This window comes from Gallinula chloropus (assembly GCF_964237585.1).
Source record: "Gallinula chloropus genome assembly, chromosome: 20".
Classification (NCBI taxonomy): domain Eukaryota; kingdom Metazoa; phylum Chordata; class Aves; order Gruiformes; family Rallidae; genus Gallinula; species Gallinula chloropus.
The window spans coordinates 9,987,312-9,997,880 of record NC_140105.1 but is presented as its reverse complement, the minus strand read 5'-3'; the positions used below and the strand labels follow the sequence as shown (position 1 = coordinate 9,997,880).

Genomic DNA, 10,569 nt, shown 5'->3' with positions numbered 1-10,569 from the left:
CGGGGGAGGGGGTGGGGCCAGCGGCAGCCCCGCCTCCTCCTGAGCCGCCACCGCCCCTCTCTCCCCATCCCCTCGGTGTCACCCCCCCCTCCCCTCCCCTCCCCTTCCCCGACCCTCTCCCCCCGCCCTGCTGTCGCTCCTCTCCCCCCCGCGAGGCCGCTGCCCCCCTCCCGTCCCCCAGTATCGCTCCTCTCCCCCCCCCCCCCCCGCGACCCCCTCTCCCCTCTCCTCCCCCGGGATGACCCCTCTCTCTCTCCCCTCCCTCCCTCCCACCCCCCCCCCCCCCGGTGTCACCGTCCCACCGAGCCGGGTAACAAGACAAAACTTTATTGCGCCCCGGGCCCGCGGGACCACCCCACCCCCCCCCTACCCCCTTCCCCCCTCCCACGTCCAGCGCGGGGCCACCCAGGGAGACACGGGTGTCACTGCGGGGGGAGAGGGAGTGGGGGGGGAGGGGATGGGGAGAAGGAGCGGGGTGAGGGGGATGGGGAGAGGGAAGGGGCAGCGGTTCCCACGGGGCAGGCAGGGGACGCCGAGCACGGCCCAAGCCCCGCGGGAACGGTGACACATTCCCCCCCCCAACCGCCAGTTCTGGACCCGGGACTGCTGCACTGGCCGGCTGGGGATGCAGGGTTGGACCTGGGAGGAAAGGAGCAGTGTTAGCACTGGGGGGGGGTAGTCACCCCCACTTCCTCTGTGCCCCCCCCTCCTCCATCCCCCTGCCCCTTCCTGCTCCCTCACCTCAGAGCCGGTGGCTCAGGCTGGCACCCTTGGCAGGGTGCGTGACGGACCAGAAGTTGTGCTTGCTCTGCAGCTGCTGGAAGGGATTGAAGTGCTGCCTCCGCTCCCGCCTCAGCTTCTTCATCTTCTTTACCTGTGCAGAGGCAGGAGAGGTTGGGGAGGGGGGGGTCAGCAGCCAGAACCCTGCCTCAATTCCTCACCCCCCCACCTTGACGCAGCCAGCACCCACCTTCCCTCTGTCAAACTCCCTGTCCCAGTCGTCGATGATGGTCTCGTTCTGGGCCTCTGTCGCATCCCGAATGGCATCCTGGCTGACAGCTGAGGCCTTGCCTTGCCAGGTCAGGACTGCAGACCAGGGGTGTGAGCAGTGAGGACCCAGCTTTGTGCTGCTGCACTCACCTGTGCAGGGCCCCAGAGCTGGGGGAGCTAAGGGGGCAGTGGTTGCCAGCCCACCCAGAGGAGGGGAGATTACCTTCTTTGCCATAAGCCTTGTCCAACGAGTTCCTGAGCAGCTCCTCCACCACGCTGGCCTTCTCTGGGCTGCTGGGTGCTGTGTGAGCCCGACGTTTGGGTGCAGGACTTGGGGCTGGTGGGCTGCACCTCCAGCTGGCCCCAGGCTGGCTCTCCCGCTCAGACGCTGCTGCCACTGTGGAAACAGCCATGGTAAGGACAAGCTGAAGGGAGCTGCTGTGTCGCTGCAGCTCCAAAGGCAGATCTGGCCCAAGGAGACACTGTGGGGATGGCACAGGGTGTTTGGAGACACGGGCCTGTCCTGGGCAGGGAGAAGCTGGGGGTAAATCTTCACCCCTCAAGGGGACCATCCCCATGGGTCTGGAGAGGAGCACACTCTCATGAGCAGCATGCAGGCTGGCAGGCAGTGCCAAGGACGGAGTCTGGCAGAGCCCCAGGCAGGTGTGGGGAGCAGCAAACACCAGGGAGGGCACGCTGGGTCTGGGGAGCTGCATGGTGGGCAGAGAAGGCAGCTCTCCCCTGGCTGGCACGTGGTCATACCTGGGGTGGTGTCCATGGCATGGATGCTGCTGGCAGGAGGCTGCTCTGACACTGGGCTGCTGAGGCTTTCCCTCCGCTTGCGCTTGCGGTGCTCGCTCTCTCCAGCCTCAGTCTCCACGTCCTGCCGCCGCTTTGGCGTCGTGGGCTCCATCTCACCCTTCCTGGAGCTGGGAAAGGCAGCAAGGGTCAGCTCCCTCTCGTTAAACCAGAGGGGGACGAGCCTGAGTTCCCTGTAGGGACACCCTCACCCCAGGGCCATGCTCAAGGAAGGGCAAAACCACCCCCAGAAAGCCAGTGGGTGCTTCAGCTGGCACCATGGTGAGCCTCATCCCACCCACAGAGCGATGAAAGGCATGTGCCCGCTGTCCTGGGAGCAGGGAGCATGGAGGTGCACGAGGGTCTCATGTGGCCCCAGCCCCTCACCTGTCTGAGGAAGGTGTCCCAGAGCAGTGCTCTTCCATTTCCTCCCTTTTCCTCTTTTTCTTCTTTTTCTTTTTCTTCTTCTTGGAGACTTTCTCTGCATCCAGGGGAGCAGCAGGATCCGATCCTTGCTGCCTGAGCCTGCTCTCCGCATCCTGACAGCCTGGTGCTACCCAGTCACTGCCAGGACCCTTCCCTGCTGCCTCCTTCCCCTCGAGGGACATGGAGCCATCCAGAGCAAGCTTCTTTTTTGTCCTGGGGGGGCTGGAGGTTTCACCCTTGTCCTTCCTAGCTGGAGCACAAGGGCTTCCATCTGCTCCATGATGACGCTTATGCAACTTCTTTTTGGAAGAAACGGGGCTGTGCTGCATCACCCCTTTCTCCCTGCTGCAGGGAGGAGGGCCAGTGGAACTGGTGGTCAGGGGGGAGGCTGGGAGCCCAGGGGTTGAGTTGGTGATGGAGGCAGGCTTTTCAGGATTCGGCAGTTTACGTGCAGGTGAGGACAGCCTGAAGGACAAGGAAAAAAAACCCTGAAGTGATCTGGAAGTCAGGTCAGAAGAGGGATCCACCCCCTCCTTCCTCCCCACCCCAAGGTGCATGAGCACAGAACCCAACCACCACCATCTCAGCTGTGAAATCCAAATCAGACCCCACTCCTAGAGCAGCAGCTGCAAGCACACAGTGACCTGCACCTGCCCCACGCCAGCCACACGCTGTCCCTTGGGGGATTAGGAAAGAGCGAGTGTTTCCACAGCACGTGCTGACAGGGTAGGTTACAAGAGAGACCCAGAGCATGATCTACACCAGGCTGATGCCTGCTGATCCTGTGGGACACAGCTCAAAGCCTGCAAAGCTCCCTCCCACCCTGTGCCAAAACTGCCCTGCTTCCAGGATCCTAAGCAAGACCCACCAGCCTAGGAGAACAGGAGAGCCAGTTGCCAAAAATCACCCCTCTGAGCCAGACACAAGGCCCTGTGGTTGCCTCGTGGAGTGCTCCAAGGCTTTGCTGCTGTGCAGGAGCCTGGAAGTGCCTGACACCACTTACCCCGACTTGCCCAAAGGCCAAGAAGTGGAATCGGGGTGGGTGGTGTTCATGGGATTGGTGCGGTCAGCAGATTTTGGGTGAGGTTGTGCGTGGTGGTGACTTCTGCTCGCCTTCTGCTTGGTGCTGCCCTGCATTTATTGACATAAATAAAAACTTGGTGGTCTAAAGAAAAAAAAAGGTTTCCGTGAGCCAAGGGGAGAAAATAAAAAAAAGGGGAGCCCAGAGAAAGGGGAGGGGAACAGACACAGACGGGGGGAGGGAAGCAGGGAGGGTGGTAGAAGAAGAATCAGAAGTGGTTTTGGTTAGAAGCACAAAGGAAAAAAGGAAGGAAAGACATTTAAAGAACAGAAGCCCCAGCACACCCTCCTGAGCCCCAGCTGCACTGCAGTACCTGCAAGCCAGTCCCACGCTGCTGCCCTGGGGAGAGGCGACTCTGCAGCCCTCCAGCTGCAGCATCACCTGCTCCCACCACCCCACACCACCCCTCCATCCTCACTCAGGTACGGGAAGAGCAGCGGGGCCTGACCCCACACCCTGACCCAGAGCAGGGCAGAGCACCTGCTGCAGCCCTGCAACCCAGGGGCTCTCCCCACCCGCCTCCGGCTTAGCGTGACACCCCCCATCACCAGCTCTACGCCCCCCATCACCAGCTCTACGCCCCCCATCACCAGCTCTGTGCTCGTCCCCAACAAGCCCCAGGTCTGAAGGCACAAGGTGCCTACTGAAGGCTCCAGGCAGAAGCTCCAGCTCACCTTTTTGGCAGAGAGCGCCAGCTTCTTGGCCGGTGGTGGTGACATGGTGCTGCTCAGCTCCTGAGCGTTGCTGGCCAGGATGTCTGACTTCAGTTTTGCTGGTTTGGGGTCTTTGGGAGCAGCCAGCTTGTTGCTGGGGGCAGCGGGGATGTTCGTGCCACAGTTTGTTCCCTGAGAGGTGCAGAGGCTGTCACCTCTGCTCTTGGCCTTCTGGGATGCTGTGGATAGCTTCTCCACTGCGCCGTGCGCTGGGTTAGCGGCACTGTTGCCGTGGGAGTCCCTTTCCAGGCTCTTGGTCTTCTCCCTGATGCCCCTGGGATCCTGGCCAGGCTCCAGCCTGGATGAGGTAGGCTGTGGCTTGTGCTCCCAGGACCTCTGCCGGTGCAGCTCCGCTTTGGCCCTCTTTGCATTGCTGGCGTTGGAGGAGCCCTGAGCTGTTCTGGGTGTGGGTGTCAGCTGCTGGAAGGAGAACATCTTCTTGGGCCTCAGGGCTGCATCATCAGGTCGCCCTGCAGCCCTGTGGGCAGCTTTGGGGGTTAGTCTGGGTGATGGGGACCCAGCAGGCAGCTTCTGTGGAGTGGTTCCATTCTGCAGCTTCAGCCCTGGCCCAGATGTGCTGCGGGCCACAGGGACTCCGACCTCCTCTGGCACTTTCTTCCCTGGAGGCACAGCTGGTCTCTAGATGGAGGGAGAGGTTCAGTGAGGAAGGAGTTCAAGGGGCCAAGGATGCAGCATGATACTGCCCTCCCTGTTCTGCCCCTCAGATCCTGGGGATGGCATCCAAGAGCAGCCCGCGGGACTCACCTGGTGCCTCAGTGGTGAAGACAAGGACCCATTGGTCATGGTCTTCTTGACCTGATTGGACACACCAGCAGCATGGCCAGGCAGGCTGGAGGCAGCTTTGGCACCAGGCTCCTCCGAGCTCTTTTTGGGGTTGGAGACTCTGGTGAGGGCAGAGAAGCACACACATTAACTGGGGGGGCTGGAACACTCCCATCAGGGATGCCCACAAGAAAGAGGAGCTGGACACTGTGAAGAGAGGAGATGCTCTCCAAAGCCACGATGAGGGGCTGGACCTCTTCCCACCACCCTCCTCTGAGCACATGGGCACTGGGGCTATGTGGTCTGAGGCTACATGGGCCAAGCTCCTTCCCAGGCCTGGGCACGTGCTGCAGATGCTGAGAGCCAGGGGGGGCACCCTCACCTCACATAGAACAGCAGGTAGGCCTGCTGGTTGAGGACCACCTTGATGTTGCTGAGGCGGACCACCTCATCGTTCATCTGATACCATTGCCCGTTGCTGGCCTGCAGAAGGAGAGAGAACAGGGTTGGGCTGCATCCAGAGACCCTCCCGGCCTGAGGAGCAGCAGGAACAGCACTTGTCAGCAGAGCTCCTCTCCCCAAGACCCACATGCAGCCCAAGGCAGGAGGGGAGACTCTGCCAGAGCAAACCTCCACATTTCCTGGGGCAGGACACAGCCTGTGCCCCTCTCCCGTGCTCCACACCACACACCCTCCCCAGGACACTCCTCTCTGCACACTTCAGGGACCCACAAGCACCCTGCAGCGGGTGCTGGGAGGGCACCCTGGGCTCACCTTCACGTAGCAGTAGTAGTGCCCAGCGTGGCAGCTGTACCCAGAGTGCACCAGCACCGCGTAGAGCCCGTACGTGATGGGCTCCCCTTTGTTCCGGGACATGTAAGGACGGATGTTCAGGAACTCAGGGTACCCCACATCCTGCAGGGAGAAGATGCTCTCAGGAGCTGCACAGCAGGCTGCTTTTTTGCTAGAACAAGGGCAGCTCAGCTGTGCCATGAGTCCCAGCTCCCTTCTCTCAGGCTCTGCTCTCCCTCAGCAGAGCTCATGGTGAGGTTGGGTGACTGCAGGCTGAACATGAGCCAGCAGTGTGGCCAGGAAAGCCAATGGCATCCTGGCTTGTGTCATATAGTGTGGCCAGTAGGTCTGGGGAGGTGATTGTGCCCCTGTACTGGGCATTGGTGAGGCTGCACCTCGAGTGCTGGGTCCAGTTCTGGGCTCCTCACCATAAGGACATTGAGGTCCTTGAAAGAGTCCAGAGAAGGGCAACCAGGCTGGGGAAGGGGCTGGAGGGCAAATCCTGTGAGGAGCAGCTGAGGGAGCTGTGGGTGTTTAGCTTGGAGGAGGCTGAGGGGAGACCTTAATCACCATCTACAGCTACCTGAAGGGAGCTTGTAGAGAGGTGGGCGATGGTCTCTTCAGCCAGGGGACAGAAGATGGGACAAGAGGAAATGGGCTCAAGCTGCACCAGGGCAGGGGCAGAGCAGATATTAGAAAAAAAAAAAAATCACTGAAAAACTTGTCAGGGCCTGGCACAGGCTGCCCAGAGAGGGGCTGAGTCACCTTCCCTGGATGTGTTTAAAAAAAGGGTAGATGAGATACTTAGGGATCTGATTTAGCACAGGACAGGAATGGTTGGACTTGATCATCTTAAAGGTCTTTTCCAACCTTGTGATTCTGTGAAGATGCCAGGATGAGCCACACTTGCACTGCACAGCTGGGGAAAGATGGGCAGCCTGACCATGGCAGAGCTGGCACTGCTCACAGGACCACCCACAGGACCAGCCACCTCCCACCCTGCTCTGGATTGCCAGGCACCCACCTTTGTGATTTTGCCTCCACCGTAGTTGTTGAAGCGCTTCAGTGAGAGTGTCAGGACGTTGGGGGCTCGGTGGATGGATAAGCGTTTGGTGGCCTGCACTTTCTTCTTGCATCTGCACAGGAAGAGCTCAAGCTCAGGCTGTTTGAGCTGCTCCACTACCCAGGTGACTGCCAGCCCCAGCCGAGCGGCAAACCCACCCCAGAACCACAGAATCCCAGACTGGTCTGGATTGGAAGGGACCCCAAGGGTCACAGAGCTCCAACCCCCCTGCCACAGGCAGGGACACCAACCTCCAGGCCTGGAGCTACACAAGGTTGCCCAGGGTCCCACCCAACCTGGCCTTGAACACCCCCAGGGATGGGGCACCCACCACCACTTTGGGCAGCCTGTTCCAGCCCCTCACCACTCTCTCTGTAAAGAGGTATCTAATATCTCTAATATCTAATCTAAACCTTCCCTCCTTCAGCTTCACTCCATCCCCCTTGTCTTGCCATTAGCTACCCTTTTAACAAGCTGATTCCCCTCCTGTTCCTCTGCTCCCTTCAGGGACTGGAAGGCTGCAATGAGGTCCCCCCACAGCCTTCTGAACCAGCCCAGCTCTCTCAGCCTCTCTCCATAGGGAAGGTGCCCCAGCCCTCTGCTCAGAAATGACCCCGTGCCACCAGGCACCGCTCCAGGCCACGGCCGCTGGCCCAGGTCCTCCTCACAAGAGGAGGAAGCTGAGGAGCAGCACGTTTCATCCCAGACTTCCACAGCTGTGGGGTGGGCAGGGGAGTTCTCCTGTAGCCCCCCCAGCCCCCAGGCAGCCCCACACACTCACATGGCACACATGTAGGCGTTCTCGCCGCACAGCACCTCTGACTTCACAAACAGCTCCAGTGCCTCCACTATGTTTGCAGCTTTCTGCAAGGACAGAGGAGAGGTCAGGGCATGAGTGACAGAGGAGAGGTCAGGGCATGAGTGACAGCCCAGCTCCCAGCCCAGACAGGAGCCCTGAGGGATAACACAGAGCAGGAGCTCAGGGCTGCTGACTACACAGAACCCAGGAGCCCATCACCAGCCAGGCACTGGCCAGATGCTGTGGGGGATGGTGGTGCTGCCCCCCAACCCCATGAAGGAGGAGTCGTAGCTCACGACGATGCAATGGGCACTGCCATGCCAGACAGAGAAGGTGGCACAACAGAAGCTGCTTCCCTCTTGCCTGCACTGTGCCTTGGCACTGGCAGGCTAAGGAGCACTGAGAGCAGTAACAGGGGGATTGCAGGGACACCCCCCATGGAGGCAGAGCTCCTCCCCTGCTGCAGTACCTTGACCTCCAGTGTCAGGTCCAGGTAAGGGTCATAGGTGTCCGAGACGTTGTTGCACACAGAGCACCTCACTGCAAAGGAGCAAGCGATGAGCACACCCTGGCACAACACCTGCACCCACCACCACCCTGGCACACCCCTGCATTCCCCCTCTCCAGGGTTTGGGCCCGGGGATGTGGACACCAGGACTCACAGCCCAGCACAGAGGAAGGCTGGCAATTCCTCTACACGCTGGGATGGGAAGTGTTGCAAGATAGCTGGCAACATGGGATGCTTTGCTGGTGGTAACAAGCTGGAATGTTACAACCAGCAGCTTTTCCCACCCCCACACCAGGGGTCACAACCCACAGGTACCGCAGGACCCACCAACCGCACCTCCAGTTCACCCACACCTGACAGTTTTCCCAAAGGAAACTGGGAAAGCTGTTCCCTGGGAAACTGTGGCCCTGAGAATCACAGGGCCAGGCAGCTGACACTCACCACGAGACCGCAGGTAACCGCCAAAGATCTGGTGAACCAGCGTCGTGGCCTGGGTCTGGCGATCCAACCTGGAGGGAGCAGCAGGGATCTCACAGGGCCCCACTGCACGGCCACCCACACGGGATGGGGATGGGGACAGCTCCTCTGCACCTCTAGCCTAGGGATGGGCTGCAGAGCTCTGGCAGCAGAGGCAAGGCGCAGCCTCTCCCAGTCTGCTCTCCCAGAGCTGGAGCTGAAGGGCTGGCACCCAGGATGCAGTGTGCACTCTCCCTCCTCCAGAAGGAGCAGAAACTCCTGGCCAGTGCTCAGAGCTGGGCACCACAGGCTTCCCAGGATGGAGGGCCCAGGGGAAAGCTGCTCAGCCACAGAGCTGGGTCTGAACTAGCCAACGTGCCTCAATTCCTTGGCAACTGGGGCAGGATCCAAACCCACAGCATCCTCAGCATTTGGGGACAGGACTGTGGCTACGCTGGGGTGGTGTCAAGAGAAGGCAGACAACAGCCTAGGGCAAGGTGGGGCCATCCCCCTGGTGTCAGCATGAGCCTGAACTGGGGGACACGTTCACCTCCCCAGTCCTGTACCACAGGAGCAGGGGACCAGCGGAGAGAGCAGTGACAGACCATGGGAGGCCCCACGTACTTGGTGTAGCCGTTCAGACAGGCCTTCTGCATGGCATCGATGGCGTAACGCAGGAACTCGTGTGCATCCTCTTGCCTGCCAAAGCGGATGTGCTGGGCAATCTCTGCAGGAGAGGGAGGAATCAGCGCCCGCACAGGCTGTGACAGATGCAGGCCTGCCCTCACTCCCTCAGCGTGGGGACTCTGGGGTTTGACCCCCTCAACCCAAACCAGTCGTGACACAGGGGGAAGCCCCACACAGGCCATGAAGTCATCAGCTCCCCCCACCTCCCCGTAGGTTCGGTGAGTCATCCCAGAAGAGCTATCTGCCAAGACCTGCCCTGATCTCAGAGGTTCTGCTCCTGCATTAGTCACTGCTCTCCTGCACAGCTAGAGGAGGGGTGGGCAGCCATCCTTACTCTTGAGGTCTCGGATGAAGGCCACTGGTTTTATCACATTGCCGCTGTTGGCAAAAGCCTGGATCGTGTGGTTCTGCATAATGCACAGCATGCAAAAGCCTCCTTGCTGACCTGGAACAGAAGAGAAGACAGGACATTAGGGACAAACCCAGGACAGAAGGAGGTGGTACAGGGGACAGACAGCAGAATCTCTAGTCTAACACAGCTTAACCATACGCAGTTTCCCTGATGAGCTGGAAGACCCCATGGGTCAGCCCTGAGGGGCACATCCCACCAGAGCCTCACAGACAGGACTGCGAGGCCCACACGCTCCCCTTGGTCACAGTGTGGAGCAGTATTCCCACTGTATTCCCTTCCAAAGCCACCACAGACACCATCTACCACCTGTACGCAGCCTTCCACCCCGTCCTCACAGGCAGGGGCAGCTTGCGGCCCCCAGGAAGACCCATTTCAACCCCAAAGTCCTGGCTACACCCAGCAGAGACAAAGCTTCCTCAGACACAAGGATGCAAAGCCTGATGCCGCCAGGAAAAGCGAGCTGTCCCCAGGAACAGGGTCAACCCAGCAGCACAGGAGGCACCTCCTGCCCCCGTGCAGAGCTCGGCAGAGCACAGAGACGCTGAGCGCAGCACAGGAGCGGGGGGCTGGTGTGTGCTCCTCCTCCCCACTCACAGTTGCGGCTGTGCTCCTTGGAGAGCAGGTAGTTGGCGAGCGGCGGGGTGTAGGTCAGGCACTGCACGGTTGAGTTGAGGAAGCAGGTGTTCCCGAGGTTGTGCAGCCCCGCGCCGACGTGGGAGATGCGTTCCCATTTCATGGAGAGGCGCTTCACCGGGAACAGCACCTTCTGGGGCGCGGGGATCCCATCCCCCTGGCCGCTCTGGCCACAGTGGCTCTCTGCAAGGAGAGGGGTGGTGAGATGCTGGGTGCTGTCTGGGGGCGAAGTGTGTGGGGGGGTCCTCTCTCTCTCCAGACTTACCCTGCTTGCTGGATGGCTCCTCCTTGGGCCTGGTGGGCTTGACGGGCTCGGCCCGGGGGCTGAGCCGCAAGTACTTGCTCCGCAATGGGTCTGCTGGACAGGACGAGCAGCGCCTGGCGGGCTCAAACTCGATCTTCTGCAGCAAGACCTTCTTGGCGGAGGC

General features: G+C 60.6%; 1 protein-coding gene across 1 annotated transcript; it reads right to left on the bottom strand.

Annotated features, from left to right (window-relative positions):
* Window positions 1–317: 317 nt before the first annotated feature.
* Window positions 318–10,120, bottom strand: USP36 (ubiquitin specific peptidase 36). The gene is made up of 18 exons (XM_084273408.1): window positions 10,103–10,120; window positions 9,431–9,541; window positions 9,034–9,136; window positions 8,395–8,462; window positions 7,915–7,985; window positions 7,428–7,510; window positions 6,608–6,719; window positions 5,566–5,706; window positions 5,174–5,274; window positions 4,774–4,912; window positions 3,970–4,647; window positions 3,218–3,345; window positions 2,176–2,679; window positions 1,753–1,919; window positions 1,214–1,387; window positions 971–1,086; window positions 742–874; window positions 318–639 (listed from the first exon to the last, which is right to left on the bottom strand). The coding sequence occupies exons 2-17, from the start codon at window positions 9,519–9,521 to the stop codon at window positions 743–745; spliced, it is 2,808 nt and encodes a 935-aa protein (XP_084129534.1). The 5' UTR covers window positions 9,522–9,541; window positions 10,103–10,120; the 3' UTR covers window positions 318–639; window position 742.
* Between the last annotated feature and the right edge of the window lie 449 nt (window positions 10,121–10,569).

What these genes read in the sequence shown, in the direction of transcription:
- USP36 (XM_084273408.1), bottom strand. Translation starts at nt 9,521, where the DNA reads ATGCTGTGCATTATGCAGAACCACACGATCCAGGCTTTTGCCAACAGC. An exon ending in TGGCCTTTGGGCAAGTCGGG is followed by an intron (nt 2,680 to 3,217) that starts GTAAGTGGTGTC and finishes CTTGTCCTTCAG; the next exon opens with GCTGTCCTCACCTGCACGTA. An exon ending in TGCCATGGACACCACCCCAG is followed by an intron (nt 1,388 to 1,752) that starts GTATGACCACGT and finishes CTGTTTCCACAG; the next exon opens with TGGCAGCAGCGTCTGAGCGG.